Source organism: Chanos chanos, chromosome 10 (genome assembly GCF_902362185.1).
Source record: "Chanos chanos chromosome 10, fChaCha1.1, whole genome shotgun sequence".
Taxonomy (NCBI): Eukaryota; Metazoa; Chordata; class Actinopteri; order Gonorynchiformes; family Chanidae; genus Chanos; species Chanos chanos.
In genome coordinates this window covers 18,045,054-18,065,668 of record NC_044504.1, presented here as the reverse complement: position 1 = coordinate 18,065,668, position 20,615 = coordinate 18,045,054, and the positions used below count along the sequence as shown (strand labels likewise).

The 20,615-nt window shown below is 42.8% G+C and overlaps 1 protein-coding gene across 1 annotated transcript; it reads left to right on the top strand.

The window, feature by feature from the left end:
• Positions 1–1,902: 1,902 nt before the first annotated feature.
• mideasb (mitotic deacetylase associated SANT domain protein b) lies at positions 1,903–20,064 on the top strand. Its single transcript, XM_030786199.1, has 13 exons — positions 1,903–1,982; positions 7,437–9,494; positions 12,327–12,629; positions 13,075–13,435; positions 13,619–13,685; positions 14,866–15,008; positions 15,481–15,584; positions 16,761–16,836; positions 17,553–17,641; positions 17,760–17,903; positions 18,011–18,136; positions 18,446–18,636; positions 19,602–20,064. The coding sequence occupies exons 2-13, from the start codon at positions 7,818–7,820 to the stop codon at positions 19,837–19,839; spliced, it is 3,519 nt and encodes a 1,172-aa protein (XP_030642059.1). The 5' UTR covers positions 1,903–1,982; positions 7,437–7,817; the 3' UTR covers positions 19,840–20,064.
• The last annotated feature ends 551 nt before the right edge of the window (positions 20,065–20,615 follow it).

Below are 20,615 nucleotides of genomic sequence, written 5' to 3'. Positions count from 1 at the left end.
TCACAAGCTTCCGTGTTTAGTCATATGATTCCTTTAAGAGCCTCCTATTGGCTCTGATGTTGTGGCCTAAAAGTCAGCTGTTTGCCTCAACTGGACCATCGCAAATGATAGTGAGTACAGCGCGTTAACTATGCTCTAGTCTGAAGACAGAGCAATGTTTAACAAGGAAATGTGTAAGAAACGGGACCTGAAGCCACAGTAGAATATGCAAACTTAATTTTTCACCTGAGACTTTCTGTAACTTAAATAGAATTTTATGTGTGTCATGTGGACTTTCCTGTTTATATACCACAGGTTTGTGAGTATTTTTGTATTTCTGTCTCCCATTTAACATCTGGAGGTAATATGAATCAGTGATATGAATTATTTATCAGCATGGTAGTACTTGAATGCCAGCCACTTTCAGCATGAACACAAACAATCGCTATCTGGATATTCTCCACATTGAAGGACTGATTTCAGTGCATGTGATGAATCCGTACCTAGGATGAAAGGAAGACACGACATGCATTTAGTTTGTAGGGAGTGGTAATATTAAAGACGATATTAAGACCAAAGGGTGGCGGAAAGAATCCTTGATCATCTGCTGTCATCTAGTGGGTTTGCAGAGGTTTGCATTTTATTTAGATATTTTATCATATAGACCTTGAGCCATTTACTACATGCTTAGTGGTCATTGATCTTTACATTTATTTTGAAGTAAATGATTAAATTAGTATTTGCAATACAGCAGGGCCTTTGATTGACACATAAGCAAATCTGTGACTTCTGACCAGGCCACTAGTTTTACACAAGTCAGAACTCTTGCCTTACTACAAGTTTTAGCAGACTAGGCTCCAAGTATTGCCTAACAGCAAACTGAGTTTGGTGTTTTGAGCTTTGAGCTATAACATCAAAAATGACCCCTACCTTTGGTAAAGATGTGCAGGGAGAGTAAAATGAACAATGCAGACAGCAAGCTGTATTTTATGTTTTTTAAAAATGTACAACTCAGTTTTATTCTCAGTGTCATAACTATTTACAAAATCCAGTCTGAAGCTAAGATAAAGCTGCATTATCATGAGAATTTTTAAAAGTTCAGCTCTATCTTGGAGATGGTATGGTATCTTTTTAATTTAGAAAAAAAAACTTGATTAAATAAGATGGTGTTCCTTTTTATATGTTTGTTTTGCACATAATGGTTGAATGTTGGACCAATGGAATCATGAACTCAAGATATACCAAACCCTGCTATAACATGTCTGCCTGTGAATCTTCTAGCAGACTGCTGATCCCGATTTTGATATCTCAAAATCAACCAGGAAACAAAAATCCAAAAGCTACAGGCCACAAATTTTCTATTTTGCAACGGCCGTCTCAGTGTCCAACTTTGAATCCAACAGAAAATCTGTGGTTTGAATAAAGGAAAATAGGTCCCAAACACAGATGAAATTATCTGTGGTTTGTTTACAAACAGAGAAAAATGTTACAGTGAATTATTAAAGTATTCTTAAAATTCCGATACAGATGTTGTGACGACAAATTATCGCAAGTAGCGTTTCGTTTTAACTATATTTTTGAAATTTTATGATATGATATAATTGTATGACGGTCTTGTTACATTACACAGCTTATGTAAATATACAAATATTACTTGCTAATATTTCGTTAGAAAAATAGTTTAGACTAGTAACATTTCGACAGTAAGTCGCACGTGGAAAGGGTGACAAGGAAAGTCCCCAAGCTCCCTGCTCAGGCACTCAAATACTTTTGAGCTGTCACTGTGGTATATGACAAGCTAGAGACAAACAGGACAAGTAAACCAACAAATGAGTAGCCAACGCGACAAATCTGGGTTGATGTGCAGCCACTGGCGCTTATGTTACAAACTAGGAAGTGACGCGAAAAGTGTTCGAAAAGTGACGAGAAAAAAGTTTTTCCTCATACATGAATACGAACAAAATACCTTGTCAGAGGGGGCTCCAAGACTGGATTATTTTAAGGTAGAGTTGCACTTTTAGTTCTTTTGTTATGCACAGTGTGTGTGTAAGTCGTTTCATATGTTTCGTAGTGTTGTGTGCTACATATATTTGTGCATGGCGTCGACAGAGGAGTTAGTTTACAAGATAAGTTTACTGGGTGGTGCTTCAGTTACTTCAAGCGCTTAAATAACAGAAAAATACATTTAAAAGAAACTATTTAAAACAGATTTTAATTGCATAAATATTTACAATTATGGTTAATGTTGTTCTGTACTGGACAAGGAACCAGTCTACGTTTCTGTGCACTGCAATAGACCGTCTTTGACCGAGACGACAAGGGGTGGGAAAGACAACACTGCACTGTGCAAAAATATCCAGGTTTTTCCCTTGAAGGGTGTATGTTGCACATTCATGCAGCAGAGACTCGCGACTGAAACTACTCAGTAAAGAAGCTGATGTACACTGAATGTAACTATTTTTGTACAATGTATTCGCATTTTCGGCTGTACTAATTGTATCCGCCTGACCAAAAATGTATTGTGCAATAATATTTGGTGATGTTGCAACAATTCTGTCTTAAGGTAGTCTTGTATTTCGCGTTTACACTTTCCTGTCTTTTCGCAGTCCCTAGAGTTTTTACTCTTTCTTTCTTTAATTGAAAGGGAATTTCATGTTGAACTGCATTCAAACGAAATCTACCTTTAGCGAACTTTGACGTAACCATCGTTTGATCCACGGTCGATCAGCAAATTATTTACTCCGGCTGAGTATTTCTTATCGACCCGCCTTGCTGCCTGACTGGAGTACGTACCGTGCATTGCAATGCTTTAATATTTGGAAGCTTAGCACTTTATTTTAAGGTACCATAAAGAGAACATGCACACTCTTGACACACGAAGACTATGAGGGCCTCGTAGTGTCTCCTTTCCAGTGGCAGACGCATGCTTGGTCATGCCCATAGCAATGTAACTGAACAGTTTTGCAGACGTGCAGATACACCGCGTTTCTACTGTAACTTAGAGCTGAGATGTGAGTTGTATAGCCACAAGTGCAGCACACTGTAAATTCACCCACGTTACTTTAAACGATGGTTTGACTGTATTCTGATTTTGATATGACATCTCTTGTTCTCATTTAACACAGCCCTGTTATAGCATTTCTAGTTTTGAGAGTATGTGATCAACATGGTAGCTGATGTATTGTGCACTAAAACCCGAGCCAACATTTTGCTGTTTGACTAGTTGTAAACAAAATTGCTGACATTTTAGTCAGCATTAGAGTCCGCATTTAAAATTGTTTTGAGGGGGAAAATGTTTTGGGGAAAACCTTTAAGAATAAATTAGTTTGCCCAAGTACGTAAAGAAGAATAAACTGTCTTACCGTTAACCACATGGCCTCGATTTCATCAGATTGACTCATTACACAAGTACTCAGAATGCAAATTTCCTTGCAAATCAGACAGTTTTAATCCTGACAGTTAGCAAATACTAGTGACCAGCTAAAATCAGCTGTTTGCATAAAGCTTATATTTCCTGAACATAGTTAATTAATGGTTTCAAGTTGGTTTGTTGGTTTTGCCAATAATGGGGTCAAATTAAGTGATGTACTGATAAATGCTAAAGATACTTCATTTATATATATATATATATATATATATATATATATATATATATATATATATATCATTCTGTGACATTTTTTCTGCCTCCGTGGCTATTTCGTATTTTAGTTGTGTGGCCATTGATCATTCTATTGCTTAATGGCCTATTCCCCCAAGATGTGGATGGCTAAGATTGGATCTCATGACACAAATGGAAGATCTTTGTGTCTCTCCCAACACCAGCAGCTGACTTCATTATTTTCTCTACAGTTTGATTATAACAGCACTCTGCTGAAAACTGATGTATCTCACCATGTAAGTGTAAACAATTAGCTGTTTTATGTATTCAGTCAGGTGTGTACTCATTCTCAATTGCTGTCAAGAACTGAAACGCTCTTTGATACACATTTTACTGTGCTCAGGAGATGACTGTTCAGCGCTTGTGAAGTGACACTGCGTTTATAAGCTACAGGTAATAGGCATGAAAAGCAGCATTTTTAGGGAACACGTCAGCTTCTCGGTAGGGGTGCATTTTCCCCTTTTTAATGTTCAGTCCAAGACATTTCCCAACATGTTTTGAATGTACTGACAGATGACTTCTAACTGCGTTGACAGCTGAATCTTTACTCCGACACAGTGAAGAACGTTTGAAGCTAGTCCACGATAGTTCGGTTCCTCTTGATACGCAGTTCTTCTCCCACTGGCGGAATTTCCCGCACGAACTGTTGGGAGTTAGTGCCGTAATTTACAGCGCCCCGCATGGAAAGGAAAGCCCTTATATGGTAGTGGAAGTAGGTGTGGCGAATGAACCCAGGGGGGATCACAAGACTTGAGCTGTAGAGAATGTGTTGTTCGACAGAGCTTTCCACTGTGCGTTTAAGAGGGCCGCGCTAATGTGTTTGTGCAAACATATCGCAATCACGTGCAATTCCAGAACGTCTCGTAATATATATTTTTTTGCAGACTAGCCATCCGTTTGAAAATTAACTGCCGATATCTATGACACGCTAATCTACCTCTTGATTTCAATAACACTGGTGTGAGGTCAGCATTGCATGACTCAACCTGGGAGATGCATACAGTCATTTCTGTACGATTGCACACTGGGAGCATGGACCTGGCAGTTGCACTTTCACTGATCTGTGAGTAAAGCTACAACAGGAATAAGGTAAGATTTTTTAATAACGTCAGTTTATTGAACATGGAGTCAACTTGTCTACTAAAATGGTGGTCTGATTAGAGGAATGACTGCTTAAATCATAGCTTTCGTGATTAGTAAACAAAGTTGATTATAACTTACGAATATTTTGCAAGGTTACTGATATGCAATACGTTGGCTATAGCGAGTTAAGAAGGCATGAAACCAAACTTAGCCTTCTTTATCTCTAAATTGTTTCTTGGATCCTTGATTGTTACGATACTGAAAGCAAGAACTGACTGCACGTAGATGACGTTCGCTGTGTTGACAAGTAACTTGGATCCTGGTGCTCGTGGCCTCACGGTTTCGCCCATACAACCACTTTTTGTTATCTTGCAGCCCGTGCTTGCCTTTATAGGGCGTATTGTTGCCTCACTTTGTTACGTTGTGCCACGGAATTAGTGACTGGATAATCCCTTTTCTGCAACAAAGGACTTCTCGTAAATAGCGCTGAGCTGGCTGGACTCTGAAGGCGGAGGGGGGGTCCAGGAAGGGCACAGATGTAGTACGCAGCATATTTTCTCCTCTCTATTGGGAGAACACTCACGCTGCCATGTCAAACACGTTCCTTTCGTCAGTGTCTGCAAGATTTACAGTTCAAATTAAGAATCAGGTCGGGATTAGGTAATTGTCGTTGACGTTACAAGCCTATTAAACACGTTACCTTGTCGTTTGCTAAAATTGGGTCTTGTGTAACCAATCCTTGTTGTTGTGTCCGATTTAGTACCCTAGATATGGTCACAGTGTTGTGAGCGAGCATGTTAAGCATGCGCTCTACACATTGTTTTTAATACAAGCAAAGGCTTGTCTCGCTCGTCTAAAAACACTGACATCTTTGATGAATGTTATGGCTGGCTAATGCGATTCACAAACTAATATGAGACACAGATAAAATGGAATCTTGAAGAACTGTAGAAAGGACAAGATAACGGTTTGCTTAAATGATTTGTATATTTACATTACCGGTCCATATTCCGCTCCTGTGAGTGCAGTCCTCACCAAAGTGTAGTCAAGTTGCAGAGAGCGCCCCTGATACGACCCATAGCAGCTGCAGCAAGCTATTTCGAGTTTAAGCCCGAGTGTGTTCACCGTGAAGCTACTAACATTACCAGTTGTCATTAACAATCTTGCTCGTTAGTTCCATAGACCTTTATTGTGTCACGGTTTCTTACTTAGGTCGTATTACCATGTATTATGTGAAATTTTGAGGAAGTTGCTGGTCTGTCCACTTCTTCAAAATCTTAGCCTAGACTGTTGCTGTAGGGCATATCTACTACGGAAACATGTAGACTGATAGTTTCGTTTTCATTGCTATCCTTGGAAAATGCATTGAAATACAGCATAATTTATGCCGTTAGCAAGAGTGACAGAATTTAGGAATATTTTGGCAGAATTAGACTGTGTGTGTATTGTCAGTGGCCACTAAACCATTGTCCAGGTTTTAGGTCCTCTTTTTGGCAGTTTGGTGATGACTAATCTGTGTGTCAGTCCAAGAAAAGGAAAGAGATAGTTGGCAGTACACTCTGTAGAGGCATAACCCCATCTTGTTCAAATAGGAAATGAGGAATTAACAGGGGTTTTTTCTGTCAAGAGAATCAGTATATGAACAAGGAATGTTTGGTAAACCAAATGTGCTGTTTGAGCTATGTCCAAAGAGCACTCTTTAAGGTTTTAATATGGTGGTTGAGGTTGCACAAATATTCACGTGTTCATCACTCACTGAGCTATGTCAATTATCAGCCCATTGAAAATGTTTGTTGTAGTCAGTGGCTGTGAAGTGGTGATTCAGCTATGCTAATGTCTTGCAAGATCTGAGTTGTTTTCATGTTTCACAATTCAGCATAGACTGTTCTTGTTTTGTAATATAATAGTGTAGATCAGAATTCTGCAAAAACTGCTGCATGGTTGCCATGGAAAAGGGTGTCCTTCTTAACACATGCTTAACTGTTGATTATGCTGGGACCTGACCATTTCAGACGACTGAAATGTTTGCACTGAGGCATTGAGATGCTGTGTGTTTATAAATTATACCAATACTATCTCAAAAGGAAAGCGCTGTATAATAGACTAGTGCTGTGATATTCTTATTGTTGCTCTTATTTCTGTTCAGGATGGATCTTATGTAGACTTCTTCTCTTTTCCACTTTGTTTTGTGAGACACAGAAAACATGATACTATTCACCCTTATTGTCTTCATGCTGGACAGTTCTTCATATGAGAGAGAAGCTGATATGTAAACATGCTAGGGCTCAAAAGAGCATCACCACTACTGTGAAATGACCCTTCAGCCACTACAGTAAACACTACAGTTTTGTGGAGGGACACACTTCCCCAAACTCATTCTGTGATATCTGGGGCATTTTCACATCTCCCGCTGTGGCTCAGAATGTGCTGCAATGTGGGTGGTTGGCTGAAGTATATGTCTAGAGCGAACATTATAAATATAACTTTGAATTTGTGTATATTTTTTCTGAAGTCACTACTTTATCATATGAGCAAATGACACAAGTCTTTTAAATGCAGCCTTTTAAATGCATCTCTCCCACCCCGGAACCTATCACTGGGTGTCTGCTCATGAAAAAAGCTGTGACAGACATCACAATGGAACCACCCACTGAGTCCTAAGCATCAGCCTCATTCATTCTGGTTATAATATTTTTGACCGTTCTCTTCTCAGGGCGTCACCCATGAATAAGGAACACAAGCCAGCCTCCAGACGTCTCAATCTGGCTGGACAGCCTGAGAGAAGAGGAGGATCCGCAGTGGACGGAGTATTAAAGAGATGTGTAGCTCTTATCAAGCTCACACCTCTAATTCTGTGATTTCCTCTTTTTTCTTTTTCAACATTAATGTCTATATCTCAATTTTGGAGTACTTCGATAACAACAGGTTCGTAATTTAAACAAGAAAGAAGAAGAAAGAAACAGAGCCTTTTGGACTTTTGGGCACTTTTGTTTGAGGTTTTGAGCGGACGCATTTTGGATTTGGACCCATACCACAGCCACACTTAAGACTTCTCCAACCCTCCCCTTCCCCAGTTTGTTAATTCATGTAAGCCATGAGTTTGCCGTCTCAACAGAAACCGAACACAAAGAGAACCGGCAAGCGCATCACGTTTTTTAACGACCAGGGTGTGGAGATGAAGGAAGCTGCTCAGCACGCTGAGGGTCCCTACTACAGCATTGGGGCTCCATCATCAGAAACTGGTGGAGTGGAGAGCTCTGACTCGGAAACTCCACATATGTACATGAATTCCGTTATATTCTCTCCAGAAAAAGGCGATCAGAGCCGCGGGCACTTCCAGCAGACAATGCCCATGAAATGGACGCACCAGGAGCAGCCCCAGCAGCCTCAGCAAAGGCCTGGCGGCTGGTCTCAGGGTATCACCATGACAACGTGGACCCAGAATTTTCCGTATGTGGGATCTCAGACTACCTTTCCTAAGCAGATTCATGAAGGACTGTCTATGCCGCAGCAACAGCCTTCCAGCGTTAGGGTGACAGAGAAACCACAGCAGGTGGCCAACACTGCAGGAGAGGCTTATAGGGATGCGGCTAAGAGCAGTCTTGGGCAAGACTGGGAGCAGCAGCAGCAGCAACAGCAGCAGGCTTTTCAGCAAAGCCATAAACCAGGAATGTTGAACCCTCAGCAGCATGGACCATCAACAACTGGGAACACCTCCGTGCTACAACCTTTCCAGTTAGCATTTGGCCAACCCAAGCAGCACCTTGGTCCCGGGTACTACCAGGTGTTTCAGGGCAACAGAGCCTTGCCAAATTTGAATTACAGCGCTCAGACAAATTCACAACATCAGCTGCACCAATTGCAGGAGCAACAACAACAAATGCAGCAGCAGCAACTGCACAGGCAACAACTAATGCTCCAACAACAGCAACTTCATATACAACAACAACAACAACAAATCCTGCAGCAGCAACAGGCACAGCAAGTGCAACAGCAGATATTATTACAGCAAAAACAACAGTCTCAACCAATTCCACAGTCACAACAGACGCAACCCCAACAGCCACAGACACAGCAAATGAGCCAGTCCCAGCAGCATTCACAACAAATGCAACAACAGATTCAAATACAACAGCAACATCAGCAAGTACACCAAATACAAGTATTGCAACAACAGCAGATGCAGCAACAGTTGACACAGCAGGTCCAACAACAGCAACAACAACAACACCAACAACAACAACAGCAGCAGCAGCAGCAGCATCAAATACAACAGCAGCAGATACAGAAGCAGCAAAAAACTGAACAGCAGCAGCAACACCAACATTTAGTAGAATATTACTCCAGCGCCCAACACACACATGGCCCCTCACAACCTGAGCAACCTCATCCTCAGATACAAGGCCAGGATACCCCAGAGCAGCCATCCACAGAGAGTCAAGACACAGCCCCTCAGGACTCTGCCTCCGTTACCCAGCAACCTGCCGAGACACAACCACCCATGCCCCGCCGATCCCGTCGCCTCTCCAAAGAAGGCAGCGGCCCGCTTTCTGATAACCCCTTTGTCATGCCTTCTGACCAAGCTCAGGGTTCCCAGAACGGGGCTTCTGAAGGGGCAAGCGAGGGTGCTACCATGCAGGATGTCAAAGCAGCTCCAACAGGTGTCATCCAGAGCACGAGGCGGAAAAGACGGGTCTCCCAAGAGGTCAACCTGGAGACACTAGCCCAGAAGGCCTCAGAGATGGAGTCCTTACCCTCCCATGTTGTTAAGGTAAGTGCGTTGTAGCATTTGTACTCCACATGGACTCTTTGGTCTATTTTGTAAATATTGACAAATTATGAACTATTATATTAAGTTCTGTTGTTAATAGAGTGGCCAAAGTGTGTTAACCTAATCCATTCAACACTTCAAGCTGAATTCCTTTCAGCATGGGTGTTGACCTAGTACTCATCATTACAAGAAACAAAAGTTTGAAAGGAATATGGGAAATATGATGATTAGTCGTTTGTGAGGAAGAGGTGACGGTAGATCCTGCTCCAAAAAATTAGAGACAAGTTGTAGACAATAGTTTCAAATGCCTACTGGTTGTACAGGTTTTTTTTTTTTTTTTTTTTCATTCGCATTCAGCCGTTTCCTGTCATGAAGGGAAAAATGAGTTCAGTGCAAATACAGGCTTTTAAGCTATGAAACAATCACATGGCCTGCTGCTCCAAACAATGGCTTTTCCACAGCACTTGTAGCAACTACCTCTGTGGCTGACACCATGTGAACAAATACTGACCTGCACTCTCCACCCCCTGAGTCCACCTTCCTTTTCATGCCAGAACACTAGCAGGCACACACAAACATTTCTGCTTTATTTTGTGACTAACTTTTTTTTTTTTTTGTTTGAACCAAAGTTTACTTTACAGACAAGGAAGAGATGAAAATGATATTCACTATAGAGACTGAGCAGTGCTCTCTCAACTTATACTGTACACAGATTTAAAAACTGTTTACAGCAAGTGAATTAAGAGGTCCCACGTCATCCCAGAGGAGTACAGAAAGACAGAATGATAAGGAATGAAAGTAATATACAAACAAAAAGTAATTAGTTTACACTGGCATCAAATACCAGTCACTTCCATCACCAGCATTACAGCCACCGTCCACCATCAGCTGCCCTCACGTCTAAACACAACCCTTTGCTGTAAATGTGTACTTAATTCACACACTGTGGGAAAAAAAAGATGTGCTCTAACAATTTGTGCTAACGGTCAATCTCATGTTGTATTATGAGTTTTTAACACATCTATTTATAATGAAAATGTTCCCCTTCATGATTGCAAAGGGATTCATGACTCCCATAACAAGCTGAGGTGTGAATAGAAGCAGTCTGCTTCATGCCTGTGTGCCAGTAGTAATTGTTCTGAAATGTTCTATCCCTGTAACAACAAGAAGTAAAGCTAGAGAAAAGCTCTTTGATTCCAGAAAAATGCGACACATTTTACACTGAAAGAGAATGTTTAACTTTTACTGGTCTGTTCTGTTTTTGTCTGAATAATTGGCTTGTGTCTAAGTGGTGAAACCAGTAGCAAAGTTGGATGTGTAGGGATGTTTACAGGTGATTTTTGAAGTCAGATAAGCAAAAAAGTAAGCTAAATATGCACAGGTAAACACTGGCTTATGGTGCTGTATGCCACGATTCTCACGGTCATAAGAAAGACGTACATTGTGTTACTGTAGGAAGAAGTGTTCTCCGGGACATTTAAGTTTAGCTCCGTAGCTCCCCTGTTTGAGAGGGTGAGTATCAGAGAGGCCCCAGTCTGCAGCTGAATTTTTCATCCATGCTATCTTTGCAGCACTTCAAAGCTGATTTGCTCTCTGGTTGGTGCATTTATTGCCACTAGATTTATTTTATTAATTGTAGCTGGCTTAAAAGCCAATATATTAGTGGGGTTTTTTTTGTTTTGTTTTAGTACCCAGACAGAAGCACATTTTTGTAGTCTGAGCTAACTCATATGACAAATATGGGAGCTGTTTTTGCTGTTCCATTGAGTCTAATTTATCAACAAACAGGAAACACTCAAACACAAATGAAAAAAAAAAAAGAAAAAAAACAGGGGCTCGACGCTCTCCTCAAAAGTGTTTGATGTATGTGAGTGAAACTCATGCATCGCTAAGTCTTCTGTTGAAGGGGACAGGATATTTGAAATGAGACATTTTGTTAGTGTTTCACTACCTCTTTGCAAGTCATTGACTTGTTCTATAATCAATCATAGAAATGATTGTATATGACAACATGGAACATAGCCACAATTAAATATCACAAGTGCACTGACATGAAATACAGATTGTATCCTGTGCAAACATGCATTTGTTTGATCCACTGCTGATACAAAGTGCATTATCACGCCCACACATGCTCAGCATTACTGTTGCTCATAAAAGTAAGAGGACACTTCCAGTTTCATAGAAGCTAAGGGTGGTGTTCTTGTGTGTACAGAGGGAACTCCCCTGCGTTCATGTAATAAAATCACTTTTTATTCTGTCTTCCTGATATCCATGCCTCTTCTGATTCTCTCCTTGGCTGTTTTAATCTGCAGTGACGAATGGGTGAAAGACACCCTTGTTTATGTCGAGACGGGGCGTCATTTGGATGTAGGCCGCGCTTGCTTTTATTTATTCAGTTTAATCATGTTGCTTCACACAGTCATGTCACTCGACAGTCATGTCAGTCATGTCAGTCAAGTAGGGGAGATTGTGTTTTAGGATGAGTATTATGACATACGTCAGCATTTCTCAAACTTTGGGCCGCAGACCGGACGAAGAAACTGCCGGTTTGCAGAGCCCCGCCGTTGCGCCAGTCAAATTATGCTCGGTTCTTCTGTCACTCACCAAGCGAAAACATTTTATTCAAGATTCTAGAACGTTAAACAAGTTCTCGCAGATGGGAACATTTAACATTTTAGAATCTTGAATAAAATGTTACTATTATCAAAGCAGGAAGTTCAGTCAAGGGGGCGGGGACCTGGCAGTTTCCTCGGCGCCGGTCCGCGGCCCATAGTTTGAGAAACGCTGACACACGTGATTAATTTGCGTGTGTGCTTGTCTTGACTGCAGGAGCCTCACAGGCCCTGGAGTCCCCACGGTGCAGCGTCTGGTCCAGGTCGGGGTGCAGGAGACTTAGAGGGTGTGAGTGCCAAACGTTCTCGTGATGACAACCTCATGCCACTGGTCATCCCAGTGTCGGTGCCTGTGCGTCAGACCGACCCACCCTCCCCTGACCATGAGGGGACACTGGCGTCCAGCTGGCCCCCACGCCACTCCGGCTACCAGGACCTGAGCCGCCCCGATCACAAACCCTCAGTCATAGTCACGCGTCGACGCTCCCTCAGAAACTCCCTGTCCGAGAGTTCAAGCCAGGTAGGTCTTGCAGTGGTGATGTGGTGGGTTCCATATGGAATCATCCAGATGTTTTGATCGTGATTCTTTCTGTTTTTTGATCTCTTTTGCTTAAACCTGGAATTATCAGATCTCCCACAGATAACCCCAATCCCCATAATCCCTTTTTCTGAGTCCCACGTTCACTTCGTTCTCCTCCTTCTCTCTGTCCCTCCACCTGTCTCTCCATCACTTTATGCCCTGACATCCTACTGGCTCATGGGGATTTATGGAATCTGCTGTGATCCTGAATAGACTAGCAGATTAAAGAGTTTATCCATAATGTCTGTGTTTTCCAGACTTTATACACGTAAAGCCGATTCAGATAATTCATACGCTGACCAGGAAAACAACTACCATAAATGGTAACATATTTTTCCGTCTGTGTTACTGATAAACTGTTTATGTTTGTGTGCCCCCATAAAAGAACGGCGGAGCAGAGAGCGGAAATGACCCTGAGAGCAAAGCGGCAAAGTCCAAGAGACGGCCGCGGCCTGAACCACTCTTCATCCCACCTCCCAAACTGGGCACTTTTATTGCCCCTTCGGTCTACTCCACCATCACACCTTACCAGAGCCACCTGCGTTCACCAGTAAGGATAGTGGACAATCCACTCAACATGCCCCCCTACACGCCTCCACCCATCCTCAGCCCTGTCCGTGAGGGCTCTGGCCTCTATTTCTCCACCTTCCTCTCCTCTGCAGCTGCTGCTGTAGCCGCTGCAGGTAACCAGGTCCTGCCTCCGCCAGCTACACCTAAATCCGCCACCCGCAGTCTCCTCCGATCCAGTGAGTGCTCTTATTTCAAGTGTGGTTGAGCTTTACCTTAAAAACAGACCTACATCTATAAATACATTAAAATTTTGTGCCTCAACTTTTAACATGTACTAAATTAACCTAATTAATTAAAAATTTCAAGGATCCTTCAATGTATTTTTCGTGGCTTTTTTTTATTTGCATTTATGTTTTTAGACAGCAGTGACATCACGCCCCCTGTTCTCCCGCCAATGAACGAGGCCACACCTGTCAGCATTGAACCGTGAGTGGTTACCGTTTTTCTACAGCTTCCACAGACTTTCTGTACTCATTGTTTTCAGCTCAACATGATTATATGCTAGTATTTTGATTTCAGTATCAGTTCTATAGTTTGAGGAAAGGTTGTTATTAGCATCTTGGTCATTCTAGGAAGATTTAGAGAGAGTTGGTAATGAGCCAATATGTGGTTAGTCTTTGTTTCCTGTGTGTATGTTGAGTCTGCTGCATCAGTCAGTCAGTGTCTTCAGTGAGTGTCGAATGGCTTGATCATCCTCTCCTACACAGCACATTTTTCAGTGTCTTCCTATTGTATGAGACAGCAATGTATCATAGCTCCATAGGATCTCTTTAACCTCTGAGCCCTATAGCTAGTTAATAACTTATAGCTGGTATCTGATTAAAGTCTTGTCAAAGGTTGAGTTTATTGGCCTCTTTGTGCCATAGTGTCTGTCTCCCCTCTGTCTGTGTGTCTCTCTCTGTCTATCTGTGTGTGTGTGTGTGTGTGTGTGTATGTGCGTGTATGATAGAGAATAGGAAGAATTCCTGAATGGCTCTTTTGGAGCACGTTCAGTTAGCATGTCTCTTGTTTAGTTTGAAAAAGTGGGTGGAGTGTGAAGCAGAAAGCATTATGGGATATAATCTCTGACTGGTACCAGCTGGCCTGAATGAGTCCAACAGTCAGCATGGGCTGAGCCAGTGTTCTGTCCTCAGAGCCGTTCTGTTAGGAACACACAGACACGCACACACAGTCCCTCCAGCTCACGTCACAGGGCTGCAACTTCCACTAAAAGGAGTTGGCTGCAGTTGGATAAAAGTATTTCCTGGAACCAAACAATAAAAGACAATGTTACTTTCCTTACCCTGATCTGAGCTGTCGCAGTGAGAGAGTGGACTGACCTCTCACATTCATTCCTAATGTTTACCAGATCACCTTTGAAGCTCCTATTTACCTGAGCTTTAAATCAATGAGAAAAGTGTTGCTATTAACACAGCACTGTGCAAAATCTCTGATGTTCTCAGGATTTTTCTCTCTCTTTTTTTTTACTGTGTTAGCCGAGCCAACGTAATCTTGACTGAACACTTCATGATATCTAACTCCTCACTCCCCTCTCTCTCTCTCTCTCTCTCTCTCCCCCTCTCTCTCTTCTTCTCTCTCTCGCTTACAACTCATTCTTTCGACACAGGCGAATAAACATTGGGTTGCGGTACCAGGCAGAGGTGCCAGAGCTGAGGGACCGTGCGGCTGCCCAGCAGGATCCACACAAGGCTGAGCTGGTGTGGGCACCGCTTCCTGAGCTTCAGGACAAACCAGAGTTTCTAGAGAGAAGTAAGTCACTTACCATCCGTCTCTCAATTCATCTGCATTAGTCACAGTAAAAAGTACAGCTAGCGGGAAAACCATATTTTCTCCTGCTTGAAGAAGCTAGGCTGTGAGTGCTAGTTTAGGTGAGAGGACCCTTAGTGATCTGTGTTGAAATGGGGGTGTAATATTTTCATAATAGCAATGAAAACGTCCATAATTATAATAGTACTTAGAGTTGTGACTCATGTTGTTCAGCTGCATAACTGGGTCATTCCAAACCTCAGATTTAATTGCAGGGATCAGTGTTGTGAAATGAAGGGTTTGGATGCTTGAGGGCATGCCAGCAACATTTTTAGTCAACACTCAGCACTACGGCTAAAAGAAATTACCTTATGTGTTATCTTATTGTCACTTAATCATTCTACCGTTCTCTCTCTCTTTCTCTCTCTCTCTCTCTCTCTCTCTCTCTCTCTCTGTCCCCCCTCTCTGGCTGCAGTGGATGACCTCATGCACCTGGCCTGCTCTAGTGCTGTGTGTGGAGGAGGGACCAATCAGGAGCTGGCCATGCATTGCCTTTATGAGTGCAAGGGTGACATCATGGTGAGTGTGACATGATGTAATACTGCCTGGCATAGTGTAAGCAGAGTGGCCCAGTTTAGGGAGGATGGTTCCACCAGCTTTGTGTTCATTCAGTCTAACCTAGACTGACTTAATGCCTGCGCTGTCTAAACTACTGCGGCTGTGTGTGTGTGTGTGTGCGCGCGCGTGCGCACATGCATATTGGCACATGTGTGTACCATGTATGAATGAAGAAAAGAGTGTCTATGTATTTGAGAGAGAGAGTCTGTGTGTGTGTGTAGGGAGATAAAGTTAGTGGTCTAACTGTAAAAGATGTGTGTGTGTTATCACCTCTGTGTCTGAGTGCACAGGTCTCCACACATTCCCTCTTGCAGACGTGCAAAATGCTGTGTGTGTGTGTCTGTGTGTGTACAGTTTTCGTTGTCACTTTACTGAGGGGGCAGCTGAAACAAAACTGTAGCCAGAGTATGTTTGCTGAACTTACTCAGAGGCAGTTTGGCTGAGAGTGTGGTTCTCTCATCTCACTGTCCTTATTTTTAACTCTCCTCCAGTCATCTTACAACATTTAGGTCATTCTTACTGAGCCACTGAGTCATGGTTTGGCTTGATTCTGAGACCATGGCAGTAGTTCTTTTTGAGACTCCAGCATCACCTTTGTGATTTTGAAACTTGCAACTCATCTGCACTGAGCAGATGCTATTCTCATGTATAAGGCTGCCCACAACTCTAGCCTCACTGTAACCCTGGTCTGCAGAGAAAATCAGATAAAAACAAGAGAGATGAAATGATGTACCATACAGTGACTGCCGCTGGTTTGTCGCTGAAAGCGCTTGCCCAAGTTGCCAAGACGACACAGGGTGTCTGACAGCAACCCTCCAGTCTCTCTCTCTCTCTCTCTCTCTCTCTCTCTCTCTCTCTCTCTCTCTCTCTCTCTCTCTCTCTCTTCCTCATTAATCTCATCATATCAGACCCTACCCAAACTCTTTACACGCCTGTACTGATATCCGAAATATAAGTGAGTTCTTTGAATTTATGGGGTTTTTATGTGATTCATTTATTGTTGTCTGTATTATGTTTGGTTGGTATGAATTTACTAGTTTGAATATATATTTATTATGCTCTATGTGTGTGTGCATGAGAGAGAGAGAGAGAATGTTAGTGAATGCCTAATTTTAGTTGTTCTCTTTCATTTTAAAGGGAGCCCTTTCCCTCCTGCTGTTAAAGGACAGAATATTCCCCAAAACACACCCGCTGGGGGACTACCACTACTCAGGTACTTCAGACACACTCCTTACTCCTTAAACACTCCTGCTCACTCTGTGGGCTGAGTGTACCTCCATGTCCTCCCAATAGCCTACACCCTGGCTGCCTCTCTTTCTCTCTCTCTCTCACTCTCACTCTGCCTCTATGTCTCTCTCTCTTTTTCTCTCTCTTTTTCTCTCTCTCTCTCTCTCTCTCTCTCTCTCTCTCTCTCTCTCACTCTGCCTCTATGTCTCTCTCTCTCTTTTTCTCTCTCTCTCTCTCTCTCTCTCTCTCTCTCTCTCTCTCTCATGCTCTCTCTCTGCCTCTCTGTCTCTCTCTCTCTGCCTCTGTCTCTGCCTCTACATCTCTCTTTCTCTCTTTTGCTCTCTCTCTCTTGTCCTCAGTTGTTACTCCCTCAGTTCTAAGCAGTCTCAGCTGAGCTGAAAGTGGGGGCAGGGGGCTTGGGCTGCTGGCGGGGGGTTGTGGCGTGTGGTTAATCCTGAAAGGAGGACACTAGGACCATTGTTTATCTGGCCATGTGTGTCCTGGCTGTCTGTTCTCTCTGTGTGTGTGTGTGTGTGTGTGTGAGTGTTTGTGTGTGTGTGTGTGTGTGTGTTGTGGATTTGCCTACTCTGTGAATAAACAAATATACTGCCCGAACTCCACAGACACTCTCTGATTTCTCTGGTCTTTTGTGTGTGTGTGTATGTGTGTGTGTGTACATGTGTATGTTTGACTGTCTCCTAGGCTCAGACAGCTGGTCAACCGCAGAGAAACGTTACTTCAATAAAGGCATTGCTGCTTATAAGAAGGACTTTTTCATGGTGCAGAAACTGGTATGGCCTCCTTAATTTTTTTTCTGAATTGTTTCTATTATATTCTTTCCTCATTAAGTCTTTACATCAGTAGAATATATATTCTTAAAAATGGTGTATTCATGTATTTTACCTGAAGGTAATCTCAAAGACTGTGGCCCAGTGTGTGGAGTTCTACTACACCTATAAGAAGCAGGTTAAGATTGGTCGGAACGGAACTCTCATTTACGGAGACTCTGAGCCTCCAGAGGCTAAGGTTACAGAAGAGGAGGTGGACTATAAGGTAATAAGGACACTTTTTGTCCACGTTTTGCTTGTATGTGTGTCCTCATTCATTTGAAACAGGCCAGTTTACATGAGTGATGTCTGTCTCTTGTCTCCACCAATCAGCAGAGCTCTCAGCGGTTTGAATCACGAAAGGAGGACAACGAGAACAGGAAATGGGAGGGTTCGTGTGATAGGAAGCGGGACAGCAGCCCTGGCAGGGTGACTCAATCTCTGCATGCCACTGAGAATGTGAGAGACATGCTGGATTTTCATCATACTGCCCATCAATCTAGATGCAAACAATAACACTTGGTTTGAAAGACACGTGTTTTCAAATTTCATAGGTTTGAAATGTAACTTATCACAAACATTGTACGTTCTCTCAAGCCTAAATTGGAATGTTAACCACGGCGCCCCCCTGTGACCATTCATGACAATTGTCATAGACCCTACGGTGCTGTTTATCTATAAACTTTGATGGCTTATGTAATACAGTCAAGGACTGTGTTTGTCTGTATGTGTTTCCTGTGTACTGATCTAGTTTTCTTTTTTTCACAGGAGGGGGCTGTCCTGGTTCTGAGGAACCAAGATGATGTGAAAAGGGAGCAGTCAGCACTTGGAGTCAATCATGTTCCTCTACCTCCACCTAAACCACGGACAGACAGCGGGGCACGGAAGGGCGGGGCCACCAGTGGGAGCAAAGCCCCAGCCGGACAGGAGGGAGAGTTCCCCTGCAAGAAATGTGGCAGGTAATCCAGAGATTTGGCTTCTCCAAACTATGTGTGTGTGTGTGTGTGTGTGTTTGTGTATGTGTGTGTGTGTGCGAGTGTGTGTGCAAGTACATATACATACTTTTGTGTGTGTCTCTCTATGTCTATATGTGTATGTCTCTAGTCACAAACCAGTGAGACTACAAATCTTCTATAGTTTAAGTGGCTGTGTACAGATGATAATATGGTTACTCTGGTTGAACTCTTTAGTATAAAGCAAAGGTCTGTTTCCACCTGTGGTCCATAAAAAATTAGAATGCTTTATATTTTATTGAAGAATGTGTGTGTGAATGGAGTCTGTTTTTATATTGACTGCAGTGGTTGTGAGTCGGCTATCACAGCATCATATCATTTTTGCCCTGCTGTTGCCAGGGGAAGTAAGAAGCTTTGACTCCGTGTAGGCTGTTGATGGGCTGACTGCAGTGCTCTGTTGTGTATTGTAAGAAATCACAAAAGGTGCCTCTTAGCACCAATATGCATCCGATTCATTTTGGAATAGGAAGCAATAAAAAGACAACATCTCATTTTGAACTGAGAGCTCGTCCACGGTGACGGCGGTCTTGTTATTATCAACTGTCTCCTAGCAACTGAAACTCTACATAGATGTGCAAAGCCATACTCTTCCACCCAGTCATTAAAGGCTGTGTCTAGAAACTGTGTTTGTGTGGATTGTTTAAAATACTCTTTTTTTTTTTTTTTTGTCAAATCTTAAACATTCCTCTGCCCACACAGTATCACCCAACCCTCCCACACTCTCTTTTCTCTCATCTTTATGTCTACCTTGTAATGCCTGTGATTGAATCCTGGTTAGTGTTTATAAAGCGGCATCTCTGTCGTGTTGCTTAACGTCTGGCTGGGTAATGGTGAAACACAGAACGTGTCTTGCAGTAGCACAGAGAGCTGGGACAGTGTTGTGACTTCTGCTCTTTTCCCTCTGTTGTCAGGGTGTTTTATAAGGTAAAGAGTCGCAGCGCTCACATGAAGAGTCATGCTGAGCAGGAGAAGAAGGCGGCCGCTCTGAGGCAGAGAGAGGCGGAGGAGAGGGCGGCGGCAGCCGCCGCAGCTCTCCTAGCAGCCAGTCAGAATGGAGCGAGGCAGGACAGAGACAAGGCTCGGCCAACCACCAGCGAAGACTCCTCAGAGGAGGAAGAGGAAGACGCAGATGATGAAGACTGGCAGTAACAAGGCTTCTTTCTCTCTGAGGGGGTTGGCATGGTGAGAGAGTTGGCCTCTGAGGCCGAGGTACTGTCCCTGTTGCCACGATGACCTTATCCTCGTGATTACTGGGAGAAAACGCCCAGTGACACTTTGTAAAAAATTTACTCTCTCCTACAGGATGTATACTAAATGATCACCTTCAGGGACCGGCTTTCTCCCACCTGTGTGTGTGTGTGTGTGTGTGTGTGTGTGTGTGTGTATGTGTGTGTTGTAACATGCATATTTGCATGTGCATGTGTGAGAGAGAGAGAAATCATACGTGTGAGTGAGAGACAGTGTGAGAATGTGACTCGTTTGTGAATGTTTGAAACGCTTTCAGGGGTTACCTTTAGACATAGGGCTATAGGGAGTGTAAGCCATGCCACCTCTCTGTAAAGTGAAGACAGCTCTCCAGGGCCCCCTCTGGCACTTTCACATTGATCCAGCATAAAGATGTATGTACACACACGAACTCTGGCATGACCCTCCCTCCATTGCCACTGCTCTGGACACACCGTTGGACTGTATTACCATAAACATAGTGATGATTTTTATACACATATATTTTGAAATAATCTCAAAATGGAAGGAGATAGAGACACTTTGTGTGTGGACTGTCTAACAGCTGGTATATCTGTGCCTTGGGCACATGCAAGTTATGTAATAGCTGTTTTTTCTCCTGAATGAAAATGATAATTCACTGTTTTGTCCTTTTTTTCACCCAACTGCCAAATGCTGCCACAGCTCTCTTTGTGCACGCA

Bases quoted from the DNA above. Each gene is read 5' to 3' on its own strand.
- mideasb (XM_030786199.1), top strand. From the start codon at position 7,818: ATGAGTTTGCCGTCTCAACAGAAACCGAACACAAAGAGAACCGGCAAG. The intron at 16,837-17,552 runs GTACTTCAGACA...ACTGTCTCCTAG, and splicing joins GGGGGACTACCACTACTCAG to GCTCAGACAGCTGGTCAACC. The intron at 17,904-18,010 runs GTAATAAGGACA...TCCACCAATCAG, and splicing joins AAGAGGAGGTGGACTATAAG to CAGAGCTCTCAGCGGTTTGA.